This window comes from Helicoverpa armigera, chromosome 10 (assembly GCF_030705265.1).
Source record: "Helicoverpa armigera isolate CAAS_96S chromosome 10, ASM3070526v1, whole genome shotgun sequence".
Taxonomy (NCBI): Eukaryota; Metazoa; Arthropoda; class Insecta; order Lepidoptera; family Noctuidae; genus Helicoverpa; species Helicoverpa armigera.
Window position 1 is genome coordinate 7,857,748 of NC_087129.1, and position 13,666 is coordinate 7,871,413.

Here is a 13,666-nt window from a genome sequence, read left to right on the forward strand (position 1 = left end):
ACCGGGTAGCCACCTGGCAATAATGGCTTCGACGCTGTAAAGAAACTGCCTGCTTATTTTTCAGAATATAAAAAAAAAACCCAACACATAGTAACATAAGTAGCTTTATTAAGATTTATCAATAAATTAAGAGTTTAACGTTTTAGTTAAATTATTTATGATGAGGACAATACATAACAATAATTAGGTAACATTAAACTAGGTAAATACCTAAAAATATAGTTTTAGAATGCATTAAGAACATGATTTTTCAGGGGCACAGTAAAGAGGAGATACACTGACCCTACACATAGAGCTTTTTTTTCATTTACAAAGCCAATGTGGATTGTACGTATATTACACATACTTATGTAATGAACTCGTGTGTACGGTACAAGCCAAAGGTTTAAACCATAAGCTACTTCTCATACTTTGTGTCACGCAACCAACTCAATCTATTTATCCATATCAATTAAAAAGAAAACGTATCTACTCATTTTCTATCCGAGCATCGCCATCATCAGCGACCGCAACCCTCGGGTTATTCGCCAGATCACCATGCACCCTCACTCGATACACACACGTATACACAGGGTGGCCCCAGTTCGAAAGCACCCGTATCCTGAGGATGTTATGGCCTTTAAGACTTGGAAATAGAACGTCGAAGTACTGGATAGGTTTACCATCCCTGTCGTACTCGAAGCTGCCATAGTCGTGAGGGTACGGATCGAAGCGATTTTCTAGTCCTTCCACTTGGACTAGGCGTGGAGCTGATGATATTTCTCTGAAAAAAGTAAATGGTTAGATTCAGCTATGTTGTATTGAAATGGCCCATCGTGAAAAGCTTAACTGTATCTAGCGTCTGCCTACCGCATCGCCAGCCATATCATATGCACAATGTCAATGTTCATTCGTGGATATGTAGTAGCTGTCAGAAGTGTCAGATCCTACTTATAGAAAATGAAAACCTCACCTAGTGGGAGAAATATGCGGCGGTATATGTTCAACGCTGACTCCAGTTATTCGGACGGTGCCCAGCAATCGTATGGTGGCTTCTCCTCTCGAGCCCTTGAAGGCCCAGCACTCGCCGGGCAGCGTGCCGGGACGGATCATGGCGCGGGCGCCGAGGCACTCGCGGCAGACCCATGCGGTCAGCATGTGGAGCGCCCAGCCTATTGGCGACTCGTATATCACGTGCTCCACGGTGTCCCCTGTGTCCAGCACTCTGGCACCAGCTGATTCGAGGGCGTAGTCTGCTAACTGTTAATGGGTAGGAGATAGCATGGTTCTATTAGGACGTGGCTGGTGTCAGTCTTTAAAAAAAAGCAAAACAGGAAGAAAGAAGAATTTAAAGATATTGTCTCAAACTTGTCAGGAATTTTTAAACTATTTTGACGATAAACTGAATGCGCCAAGCGGTTGCAATCTTTTTTTATAATTAGGTATCAAAAATTTATGCATTTGCAAAAATCGCGGACTATTCTGGGTAGAACAGTTCGTTTGCTAATTTTAAAACTGAAGAGTATCACGTTAGTTTATTCATCACCTCATAAAATTGAATCGGAACCTACCTAAAAAAATCAATAGTAATGATGCAAGTAAATAGATTTCCTTTTTTGAAAAAAAAAAAAATTGCTCAGATTTGTGAAAAAACTGATGAAAACATTATAGCGCAATAGTACCGTAGAATAAATAAGGAAAAATATAGGAAGAAATACTTCAAAGGTTATAGAATTATTCCAGTATCTATCTATTCATTTAAGGGATGAAAGTGATGATGAAGTCCAGAAACTAAATTCAAACGGAAACATTTGTTAGTGAAATAATATGAAGAGATGATTGACAAAGAGGTTACAGGATAAACAAAGTGTATCCGACGGGGTTGAACCTATTGGCGCTTGTTTTATGGGTTAACGAATAACTAAACTTAGGTACAACCTACAAACTAACAAAAAAGAGGAGTAAGTTGTATATGCAAATATTATACATTTTTTTATTTATATAAGTAATTTATCGTTTCCATTTTGTTTGAGGAAGTTTTTTTGCTTAGATAGAAATGTATCCGCGTTTCTATATCTATGTATTAAATATAGAATTATCTTCTTTGTATTGAGTTACGACTCACCTGTCTATCATAATCTGGTGCATCACCAATCTGGCGATTATTGCGCATTCGCAAGACGGGATCTACTAGCGCCTCCTTAGCGCGCCCGGCTGCTGCCGCCACTGCTGGCAGCACCGATGAGATGCGCTCCATCTCAGTTTGTAGACGCTCATGCTTGCGATTCACCTACATTTCAATATTAAGTAGGAATTTATGTTAGCAACTATGGAATGGAATGGTGGCTAGAAAATTAACAGAACGGTTCTTCTGGAGGCTTTAAAAAAAGTAAAAGCATGCTGTTCAAGGCGCATTATCATTTTCAGACATTAAATCACCGATAGACATTACCTCTTGTTTACCGAATGTGTTGTTCCATGATAATAAAAAATAATAATATTTAACCAGTTACATAGTTTGCCTTAAAATTAAGTTAGGTACATTGATTTGGTGTAACTATATGTGGTAGCAGATTTTTTTTTTTGGAACGGCGGTCCCCGAATTAGGCTTGGCCTGTATTTTGGGAGGACGAGTTGCGGATGCAGATTGTACCTTTTTTTTTTTGTTTCAGCTGAGGAAAATGCCTGACGCATACACAAACCGCCCGGGGAGACGGTGAGGTTATATGGGGCTTGCACCCACTAAAAAACCTCAGCGTTTGTGCCGTCTTCTGCCTTTTAGAGAGGGGCCACGAGGACCAAAGACGACTTTCGTGGCATGCAGATTGTACCTGCCTATTTTGATGGGATACTTAATATGCCTCAACTTGGCCATTTGCATCCTTTGTTGCCTGAAAACATTATAAACACGGGTCGTGATAGCTTTTAATTCATTGTAGATATCTTGCCTAAAAAGTTCTGTGATTATCCCTCGTTCCTACTTCAACAACCAAATCACCACTAGCGCCATCTACTCTACTACATCGTGAAGTCGTATAAAGGTCACTGAATCCCGTAGCCCTTCGTAGCATTGCTCTCCACTCCATTCGTAGCGTACAAGTAACGTCATCTACCTTGCTATTGGAGAACGATTTGTGAGCACTCCTTTCCAATAGGAAAATTGAACATTCAACCAAGGAAGCAAGATATTTTTGAGGTTGTGTTAATTCTAGTAAGATTTTTTTAACTACTAAGAAACCTTATGAGTATGAGTTTAGCAACCTCAGAAAGTCCTCTTGTCAGCTGCATAACGACGTATTTGATGTCAGAGAAGTCTCCATCCAAGGTTTCTTGTGTAGGTCCCCAGAAATATGCGTAGATGTGTAGACCCAGTAACAGTGATAGCGCAACGCATACAAATGAACGGAACACGTTTCGAAAGCATCCTTCAGCTCTGTACCCATACCCATCCATGAATTAAAGCCGATTTTGGACGGATTTTTGATTAAAACTACTTCTTATTGAAACTGTCAATTTTATCCAAAGAGAAAATAGACCAGAAGAAACTAAGTGTCCTTTTTTGAACAGAAGAGGTTTTTGGTCCATTATATCTTTATATCTTCTTCTTCTTTATATATAAAAATGAATTGTTGTTCCTTAGTCTTACCAAAACTCGAGAATGGCTAAACCGATTTGGCTCATTTTGGTTTTAAAATGTTTGTAGAGGGACAGGGAAGGTTTAAACGATAACGAAGTTCGCGGGATCAGCTAGTATGCAATATATTTACTACTACTTTTATTTTACTAATTTAGAATAATAGACAAAGTTGTAAACGACACAATTTTGCACCTAATCAATCGAATAAGTAGATATGAATTATACATAATATCAAAGAAGACTAAATACATAGGTACCCGAAAAATTTTACGCGAGGGCGGTTTCATCCGCGTGCAGAGTTGAGCTACTTACCATCCCTATTGGATAGACTCCTTAAACCTCTCTAAGCAAACGCTCATTTGCATTTGTAAAATTGGTACCAGAAGATTCCAACGAATTGATTACATTTTGAATGGCTTTCTTAGTTCCACCAGAATGTCGTGTGTATAGTTATGTCGTGAGTTAAATGGGCTCATAAATTAAAAAAATCCTCTTGGAATTTTAAGTTGTTTATTAATACAAAATGGCTACAAACAGCAGATGTTTACATAAACTGTAACCACACTGAAGATGTAAAGACAGTTCCAAATTGAGTAGATCTTTAATTACTATTGGATTGCATTTATTTACCGAATCGGAAAAAAAATAGTATGAAGATGCCTACAATTGCTCTATCTGTCAATGTTCTTAAAACAGAATATCGTAACTGGGTAAAACCAACATAGATATAAGATTTCTTATATATATATAGAGAAGCAAAAGTAGGCACCACACAGTTGGAATTTAAACAATCTGTTCTAAATTACGCCTTCTGGTTTTGCGTGGCGTACTCAATCTGTGCAGCGGCGACTGACTTCATAGCTTCATGCGCCGAGTGTACGTTGCCGCGCCACGCGACCAGCACGTCGCGTAGTTGCTGCCACTGCGCGCGGCCGAAAGTGCGGTGCATTGTGCTCGAAACGCGAACTATACGCTCGTTTTGGTCCATGCGAGCACGGACTAAACGGGTCTTCAGGACTGCGTAATCAGAAATAAGCAATTAGGGTTAACTGGCAATATTTTTAACATTGTTAGCATATCATTGATCTATCAGGCAATGCGAGATCAGGGTAAAAGATTACATGTGTGCTTTATAAATAAATCATGTTAATTATGCATTGAATATACCTTCAATGATGAAAGCTTCAACATCCTTCTCTTCAATTTGCAGTTCTGATATAATCTCATCATAAGTTAGTTCAGGGTTGACCTCAGCCATTTGCATGAAAGACAATATCCTCATTTTCTTGACATTCTGTTCATGATCTAGACCTGAAAACAAAGCAATAAAAATATTATTTTTTTATTTATATGGAATGCTTTAATGAATATCATTCATGCCATAATTAAAATACAATAATTGTAATATGCTCTCATATCACAAAACCATAAAAGTTTTACATACCTTGGGAATGCACAAATTCTTTATGATTCTGGTAGAATGTCTGATAGCTGGACAACTTCTCTGATACGAAAATCGTAAGGAGGTCATGAATAAGTTCTCCTTCGAGGAATCTTACAGGCTTGAGAGATAACAGGGGATCCAATAGGAATGTAGTGGGATCGGCCAGAGCAGTGGAGATGCATTTAATGGCATCCTCTCTGGCGTATGACGCATTCTCATCAGTGTATGTGCCCAGGAGTTCAATCATCACTTTTGATGCCAATTCACTGTAAAATCGACATTCTTATTAGTTTTCTGTCCAAGTGGAAAATATGTTTATGCTGTTTGTAATGGAAATTGCAGTTGATATGTCCAGTTAGAACAAAATAGAATTCATCTTGTTGGTTCATGCCATGTAACTTGTCATCAAACTTCACTGATCAAATATTTTTTAAGCGATTATGTAGAACAGTAAAATACAAAAAAAAACTATTTCAAGCAGATACTTTAAGCATTATCTAAACTCTAATATTACCTGTTCTGATCTTTTAAAACTTGATGTAGAAGCCTGTAGAGTTTCTGCATTTGTTCATTAGTGGGTGGGCAGCCAGAGAACTCCTTCTTGAGCTGCTCAACACTGGTGAACACCTCACGCACATAGCCGACGCGAGCTGCCAGCTCAATCACATGGTAGTATACATGATACCTCAGAGGGGAATTAGCTTCCAAGTTGTTGTACAAACGCCATAAACTAAAATAATAAAAGAATTCAATTTTTGTTTAAAGTATAATAATGAATATAGAAATCATACAGTTGTTTAGTAACTTGTTTAGTTTAGTTAACTTGTATTCAAACATATGCTATTTATTGCTGAAAGATTTTGAAATATAAAGCAGATAATACAAAAATTACTTACGCTTGCAGCACAACCATGCCAAGTTTGGGCCCAGGTGCTTTTGTGAGCCTCTGACTGAAAGCCAGAATCAAATTTTCTCCTCTTTCTAGTGGGATCTGCAATAACAATAATTCAAATGAAATAGTTGATAATTTAATGTATAAAGTATAGTATTGTATTGTATGTATAATGTTATTATTTAGTTTAATTCAAAGAAAACTCTGAATATAAAACTCTTTCAAAAACGAATATGCTCAAAACTTCATTAAATACTTTAAAACACTGATGTTTTTCTTTGAGCAGACAGTGAAGTAGTTTTGTAAGATACTTTGACAAACAAAATCGAATTCCTTGAGTATAAGATATTGAAAGTAAGTTACTGTACTCACAGACACCATGATGGAGACAATACTGTTCAGGATAGCTTCAATTTCCGATTCATTTGGCTCCTTGAAACAAACATCACAAACTCCCACAATTTTATGCAGGTCGTCCTCTATTCCTTTCGGCGACTTCTCCTCCGCTATCTCAGCACCGAGACTTTTGAAGTATTTCCTCAGTTCTAGTGCCTGTAAACATCAATGTTTGTAAGCTAGGCAGTAAAAATCTTGATCAAACATCGAGGTTATGTTGACCTAAACTTACTTGATCTTCTAGAGATATATCCATAAAAACTGCAGGCCCTTGCATCTTGAATGTTGTTTATTTTGTGTGTTCCTTTAAATTCAATTAGTATCCTGCTATGAAGGAGATATTCCTAAAAAATACATGTGCCACACACAAGCACCACAAATGACACGGAGAGAGGCCAACCACAGATTGTCTATCTATGAGTAAACCTGACAGTTCGACCACAGATTACTTTTTGAGCTTAGTTTTATTTATTGACGTGTGCTGTCTTTAGAGCACACCCCTATGCGCAAAAATATTACCAAAAGCAACATGGGATAGTCATGGGATAGTCTATATGTGGTGGCCTTATCGTAGACTTGACCACTTCATGAAATGACTCGACCATTTCATGAAATGGTCCCGTTTCATGAAATGTTTCACTGTCTATTGGCCAGATCATGATGTGACTTGGGCAAATCAATGATGAGAAATCGTTTCTCGATATGTGCAACTGAAAGCTCGGCTTCTTCATGAAATGATCAAAATTAATTGATCACATCGTAAAATAGTTATGTAAATTGCCCCTAGGGGCGCTGCCAGCGCTTTATTTACGTTTGAAGATGGCGGCCGTTGACTGCATTGAAAATTCTCGCAGCGAAAAATTGAATAATTCGTTTGAGGAAGAAAGTGACAAAAGAGTGTACGACGAAAATAATAATAATATAAAATAATTCTACGTTGGTGAACAACGTTTTTTAATTATAAGGTTATAAAACAAATCAAGAACAGTAGGGTGACCACGCCAAAGAAGTCCATGGACTATTACTGGCTGTCAAAATATGACGTTTTGGAAACTGCAGATGAGGAATATCTTATATTTAAGAAAAAATGCGTCGACGATCCTACTATCCGTATAATTCCGATGGAGAAATATTTTGAAATATTAAAGGAAGTTCATAAAACTGATGGACAAGGTTGACGACTAAAAATGATTCAATACATTAAAAATAGGTTTATATCCCAAAGAAACCCATTGAGCTATTTATTGACTATTATTGTGTTATTAATAATAACATATATGACAGGAACATACTTTGCTGTTTAATTTGCTTACTCCAAACCCCATGGAATTATTTACCAGCGATGTAACCCTTATAACCTCTTGCGAGTAGTAAGTAGCGAGTGTAACATCCACCAGATACAAGAACCCACCGCTCTCAGAACGCATCCCAAACGAGCCAGCTGAGCGCAGACCTAGGTAAGGTGGGGAAACTCATCTACCCCTATAGTCTGCAACATAGTATGCAACAATAATGTCCTCTTAGCCAATTATCGGCTACGGCGGCTGTTCTCATGTAAGGAGATTAGCCAACTGCACAGGACATATTATAGTGCACAAGAATTTGCTAGGTGCCACACAGACACAGGTGCACTCACTATTCCTTCACTTCCATAGCCCGATGGGACGGCAATCCAACACGACCGGAGAAAGATCGGGTGGAGGACCGACATTTACGTGCTCTCCGATGCACAAATACCAACTTCCAGGCTGCGGGCTGTTTCGTGAAAGTCTCTAAAACCCACAAAGCGATTTCGGCTCGACCCGGGAATCAAACCCGAGACCTCGTGCTCGACAGCTGCGCTTGCGACAGCTAGACCAACGAGGCAGTGAACCTACAGGTTACGTCATTTTAGATTACGTGTGTTCTATTTTAAGACTCCTAAAATTTTACTAAAGTTCCTATTTTATTTAAATTATTATGTATGTCGGACTTAAAGGACAATGAACAAGTTCTAACTCTTAATATTTGCAATTGAAGTTATGAAAAAAACCTAAGTTTTTTTGTCTCCTGACAATTTTGAGCTGTGAAAAATTTCACAACTACCAGATTTTATGAAATTAAACTCCAATGGGTTGACCCAAAATATTGTGGATTTATATTAAATATTTTGTGGATACCCTATTATATCATACGGCCAGACGTGGATGACAAAATCGAGAAATGTTGACGATTTAACGATCGGTCAAATTAACATGAACATTTCATGAAACGCAACCATTTCATGAAATGCTCAAGCTTTTCATGAAGTGGTCAATTCTACGATATGGCTACGACATATATAAAACTCTTAGAAGATTTGTCAAAATATTGAAATCGTGTCTTGCCATAGATGTAATATACTAAACAAGATTGCGCACTCTCAAAATATATATTTACGAAAATGAACTCTATTCCAAGACAATAAGGTACTAATTGCATAATACACAGAAGCAAGTCCGAGCCGAGAGGGATAGTTAGAACGAAGGCCGTGTCCCGTCCTAACACCTTGCCAGCATAAAAAAAATTATGATCAACAGTTTTATCTTGCCAAAAAACAATTGAATCACTTATATTTTTATCTTATTTTAACAATTGTAAGTCAACAAATTAATCAATCAAACAACATCATACAAACAATCGCATTAATTCATTCGTATTTATTCTTAAAACATAAACAACATAAATTTTTCTTTTTCTTTTTTTCTTTTCTAGCCGTAACCCTGAACATTCTTGGCGCGTAATCAGTATTTAAAATTTTGTTCATATTTTTTTGTATTAAATCTACTTAAACTATTAAAATGGTGAAAAAGTGTTGCGTAGATACTTGTAAAAGTGAATCCTATGGTGATTGCAATACATCGTTCCACAGGTTAGCTAATAATAACATTTTCGTAAATCAAACAACTAGGGTGCCCATGATTTCTTGTAATGAGACAAAATGTGTTTGATGGATTCTAAAACTGTTGTACTATTGTTATAGCTTCCCAAAAAATTAAGGAAGGCTAATAAATGGCTCAGCAGTCTATATGTGAAGCAGAAATACAAAAAAAAACAGTCTTCACTTCTTAAGGTCACAAACTGCGTAAGTTAAAACTTCAATACCAATCTGTGTTTAATAATCTTAGCAAATTCGGATTTGTCTCTCATAGTCACCCTATTAGAAAGGGATAGACAGCCTCCGTATAGTTACCGGCACGGATATTGATCTCTCGGCGGAGGAGTGGGGATCACTTTGCGCACTGTACACATAAGGCAATAAACCAATAAATCGCTTCTGTGCACAGGTGAAGGTCAGGGCTCAATATCCGTGCCGATAACTATACTAACTGTTTCACTCGCCTGTTTTTTTGGGTATAAGTCCTGTTTACTATATGTCTATGTCTAAAACACAAAAGTGAAGTAACTTAGCTTCCTTAATCCGATATAATGTCTAGATATTTATTTATTTTATTACATTATAGTGATGCATTACATGACGCACCTCAATGGCAAACACCTACTTGCATACAATCATTACTGTTCCCACAGAGAAAGGAAAGATAGCAGAGATGCCATAAGGGAGCTGGGTCAGGCGCCTTGTCTCTAAAAATATTGGGAGCATTCCATAGAAGGTAAGTAAGGCTGGAGCTAGTGACATTCCTAATCCCCTGCACGCCCATATTTTGGTGCTCTACATTCTTAGGATATTTTGCATTATGACACCTCCACAGGCCTCCACTAGTCATTTTGTTGGATATTCCATGTACTCCATATACTCCATGGATATTCTCAATCTCAAATTGAATAAAATATAGATTACTAGCGGTTTTCCCGCGGTTTCACCCGCGTCCCATGGTAACTACTGCCCGTACCGGGATAAAGTATAGCCTATGTTACTCATGGATAATGTAGCTTTCGAATGGTGAAAGAATTTTAAAAACGGTCCAGTAGTTTTTGAGCCTATTCATTACAACCAAACAAACAAACAAAGTTTTCCTCTTTATAATATTAGTATAGAATAAATGATTAGAAATGATTAGAAAAGATTTTATGAAATGATTAAAACAATGATTACGTAATTAACCAGATAATTCCAATTTCTAGATATTAAATTAAAAAGTTATAAAAAATACATTATTTTACACTAACAAGAAGGTGTATTAATGCAGTGACCCCAATCTATACTAACATCATGTTTTTAACGTTACTATTGATCAGAATCACTGTCATCAATAGCAACCCCCATTAATCACAAAAAGTCATGGTAAGTATTACTGACAGTGTGCACCGGCTTTCTCTTTAGCTTCTCTTTAATCAAGTCACATGGTGATTTGGTGCTGAAGTCAAAAGGAACAATGGTTGAAGGCACCTTTTCTCTCAAGTAAGGAGCGGCTACTGGCCGTAAACGTGAAGTAAGAACTTTTCCAAATGCTGAGCATTTCACACTTTTAATTTTTAGTTTGAGTATGTATGACATGTCTGTGGTAATTGGTAATGATGGTTCAGGCTCCGGAGCTGACAACACAGCTTCAGATGCAGACTCCTTTGAGGAGTCATTAGCAAACTCTTTGCCATCTAAAATCAGTGATTCAAAGGAACTGCTGATGCTGACAGATTCTTGAGGTTTCGTTGGTTTCAGTTCCCCAGGTTTCTGCACTGCTTTCATCAAGTCTATTACACAATTCTTTTCCTCTATTTCTAATCTTTGCATCTCTTCCTGCAGTCTCTCTTGTTCCTCTTCCTGTAGCTTTTTAAGCTCTTTAGCTTTGAGCATATTCGACAGCTGCTCCGAGAGAACATTAGCGATGGGGCTCTCACTCAAACTGAACCTTGGCATAGGCAATCTCGGCGACGACGATGAGATCCGAGTGTCAGACAATCCTCGAGGAAGGTTTAGCATCGGCATTGGCAGTGAACCGACACGACCATCGCTTGGGCTGTCATTTAAAGTGCAGTTGGATAAATGACTATCCACCAAGGCAAACAGAGACGTAAAAGAACTTGAATCAGTCATCCTGAATATTGTACAATCACCTTTGTTCAAAGTCACTCATGAAAAATTTTGTTATACAATCAAATAACATTACCACCGGTACAAATTATAGAACCATTTTAATTCATTTCATAATATAGTGCGTCATTTCTAATAGGTTCCTTGGTAGTACGATAAATACGTATTTTGTGTTATCTTTCTCTTTGTTTACGAAACAGGGAACCAGGGGGGAGACACTCCGTACATTTTGACAGCTAAGTGAATGAAGAGTCGCCACCTTTTATTTGGCCCGGAAACTATTTACTATCTAAAAGATACTTTAAATTACCAACAGATGGCACTACACTATAATCGTTTTTGTTTGTCAATATAAAATTATTTATGCAATATTAATTAGAGAAAAGTATGAGGAAAATATTAGACACTTAAAAAAAAGATAAAATAGGCGAATAAATTAAATACGGTTTGAAAAAGCACAAATATCAATAGGGTATTTTAGTCTAGATGAGAAAAAAATTAAAAGTGAATTACAATGATTGTTTAGAGGAAAAGCAATCGGGAAATGTTAGTTTCACTTCGTAAGGTACATAAATATATTTTTTATTGCAGTTTAAAGTTTTTAGGTTTTTTTATCTGTCTTTGAACACTACGAAATGTCGCCGCCATGCTAATGACGTCATTACGGTAGTGTCAGTTAAAATTTTCAATACATAGGGTCATTTCGCCTGTTCGCGTCCATAGCCCAGTTCGCGTCCATTTTGCCGATCTCCTTTTAAAAATCCTCGAAAACAAGTCAATTAACACACTAATCAAACGAAAAGTCATTACCGCTAATACGTTAATGTATAAGAGGCACGCACAGATAGACAAACGTTCCGTGCGTCCAACCAATCCTTTTAGAAAAAATAATTAGTCTAGGCTCTTCAACAAGAAAGCGAAAACACGCAGAATTTTAGATAAAAATTAGTGTGCAGCGGCGTGTTTGATGGTAAGTTTTATATTGTTTTATGTGAATTTTAGGATAGATAGCTATTTCTACAGTTTAATGATGAATAAAAGTATAATGTTTATTATGAATTTGGTAATGTTTTTTTATATTTAACGAGTAAAATAAGGTGGACGCGAATTACTACATCGAATTTTACGAAACTTCCACTGTGCGTCCACAATGGACGCGAACTAAAACTATCCTCTATAATAATAAACCAAATTGCGTCCACTGTTTTCGTTAAATACTTGCTTATAAAAAATAATTAAAACATACTGTTTAATATTCATATATTAAACAGTACATTTTTTTATTAAGATATATACGTGGTTATAATTAAATTATCAACTGATATAAGTAATTTCATTTAAGATAAGTTCTTCCGATACAGGAAAAAAGAAGGAAAAGACAACATACACAGAGAAGATTTAAATAAAGCGTTAAATGTTATTCGAGAGAAGAATAAATCGATAAAAAATATGCAAAGAATATGCTACCTTGTCTGATAATTTATTGACTCAACAATTCTTTTAGTTGTATGTTTACACAAAATTATTAAAATGGAAGGCTATGGGGGAGGCCTTTGCCCAGCAGTGGGACAGCATAGGCTAATAAAAAAAAATAATATGGCCAAAAACTTAGTATAATCAAGGCGGATCTTAAGCATTCCCTGTGATTTAGAGTAAAATTAACAGAATTGATTACTGTTTATTCTTCAAGTTTCAAAATTAATTGCCTAATTTTAAGTTACTTAAACCAATGTTGAGAAGAATTATTTTTATTTTGTAAAGTGAATTTTAAATGATGATAATTTTGATTTTTAATAATTAAGTGTATTGTTAAATAAAGAAATTGTTCAAATACAATCTTTCTTTATTAATTCTTAACAATTTCACCCCTATATTCCTTTTCAAAGCCGCTGGACGCGAACTGGACCATGGGTGGACGCGAATTGGATTTTGTGGACGCAAACTGGGTAAAACGCCTAATTCTGAGGTTTATCGATTTAAATAGAAAACGTAAGATATTTCTTATACAACTGAAAGTTAATCTTAAAATCGAGTATATAAGGAATACATTACACAAATTTGACATGGAAATGAGTGCTGGAGCATTTTTATTATCGCCGTCAAACTTGCCAACTGCACTAAATGGTCGCCAACAGGCGAAATGACCCTATCAAAATATGTATTACTGACAGCTGTAGTAGCGTAATGACGTCATGACCAAAAAACAATTATGGCGTCCGTTGTGTGCCGCGTTTTCGCGAAATACGCGCGAAATTTGAAATTATGATAAAACAATTAATTTATATTCGTACATAACGTGAGAAAAAA

General features: G+C 36.6%; 2 protein-coding genes across 2 annotated transcripts; both read right to left on the reverse strand.

Moving 5' to 3' along the window:
• Nucleotides 1-133: 133 nt before the first annotated feature.
• On the reverse strand, nt 134-3,499 carry LOC110372349 (SUN domain-containing protein 2). Its single transcript, XM_021328978.3, has 4 exons — nt 3,241-3,499; nt 2,105-2,269; nt 953-1,239; nt 134-763 (listed from the first exon to the last, which is right to left on the reverse strand). Exons 1-4 carry the CDS (start codon nt 3,430-3,432, stop codon nt 469-471), a joined length of 939 nt encoding a protein of 312 aa, XP_021184653.1. The 5' UTR covers nt 3,433-3,499; the 3' UTR covers nt 134-468.
• A 610-nt stretch (nt 3,500-4,109) lies between these two features.
• Nucleotides 4,110-6,756, reverse strand: LOC110372330 (eukaryotic translation initiation factor 3 subunit M). Its single transcript, XM_021328952.3, has 7 exons — nt 6,581-6,756; nt 6,325-6,504; nt 5,957-6,051; nt 5,575-5,790; nt 5,061-5,326; nt 4,784-4,927; nt 4,110-4,633 (listed from the first exon to the last, which is right to left on the reverse strand). The coding sequence occupies exons 1-7, from the start codon at nt 6,623-6,625 to the stop codon at nt 4,419-4,421; spliced, it is 1,161 nt and encodes a 386-aa protein (XP_021184627.1). The 5' UTR covers nt 6,626-6,756; the 3' UTR covers nt 4,110-4,418.
• Nucleotides 6,757-13,666: the final 6,910 nt, after the last annotated feature.

Bases quoted from the DNA above. Each gene is read 5' to 3' on its own strand.
- LOC110372349 (XM_021328978.3), bottom strand. From the start codon at position 3,432: ATGGATGGGTATGGGTACAGAGCTGAAGGATGCTTTCGAAACGTGTTC. The intron at 1,240-2,104 runs GTGAGTCGTAAC...ACCCATTAACAG, and splicing joins CACCAGATTATGATAGACAG to TTAGCAGACTACGCCCTCGA. The intron at 764-952 runs GTGAGGTTTTCA...TACTTTTTTCAG, and splicing joins CCGCATATTTCTCCCACTAG to AGAAATATCATCAGCTCCAC.
- LOC110372330 (XM_021328952.3), bottom strand. From the start codon at position 6,625: ATGCAAGGGCCTGCAGTTTTTATGGATATATCTCTAGAAGATCAA. The intron at 6,505-6,580 runs GTAAGTTTAGGT...TGATGTTTACAG, and splicing joins ATATATCTCTAGAAGATCAA to GCACTAGAACTGAGGAAATA. The intron at 5,327-5,574 runs GTAATATTAGAG...TCGATTTTACAG, and splicing joins GTTTTAAAAGATCAGAACAG to TGAATTGGCATCAAAAGTGA.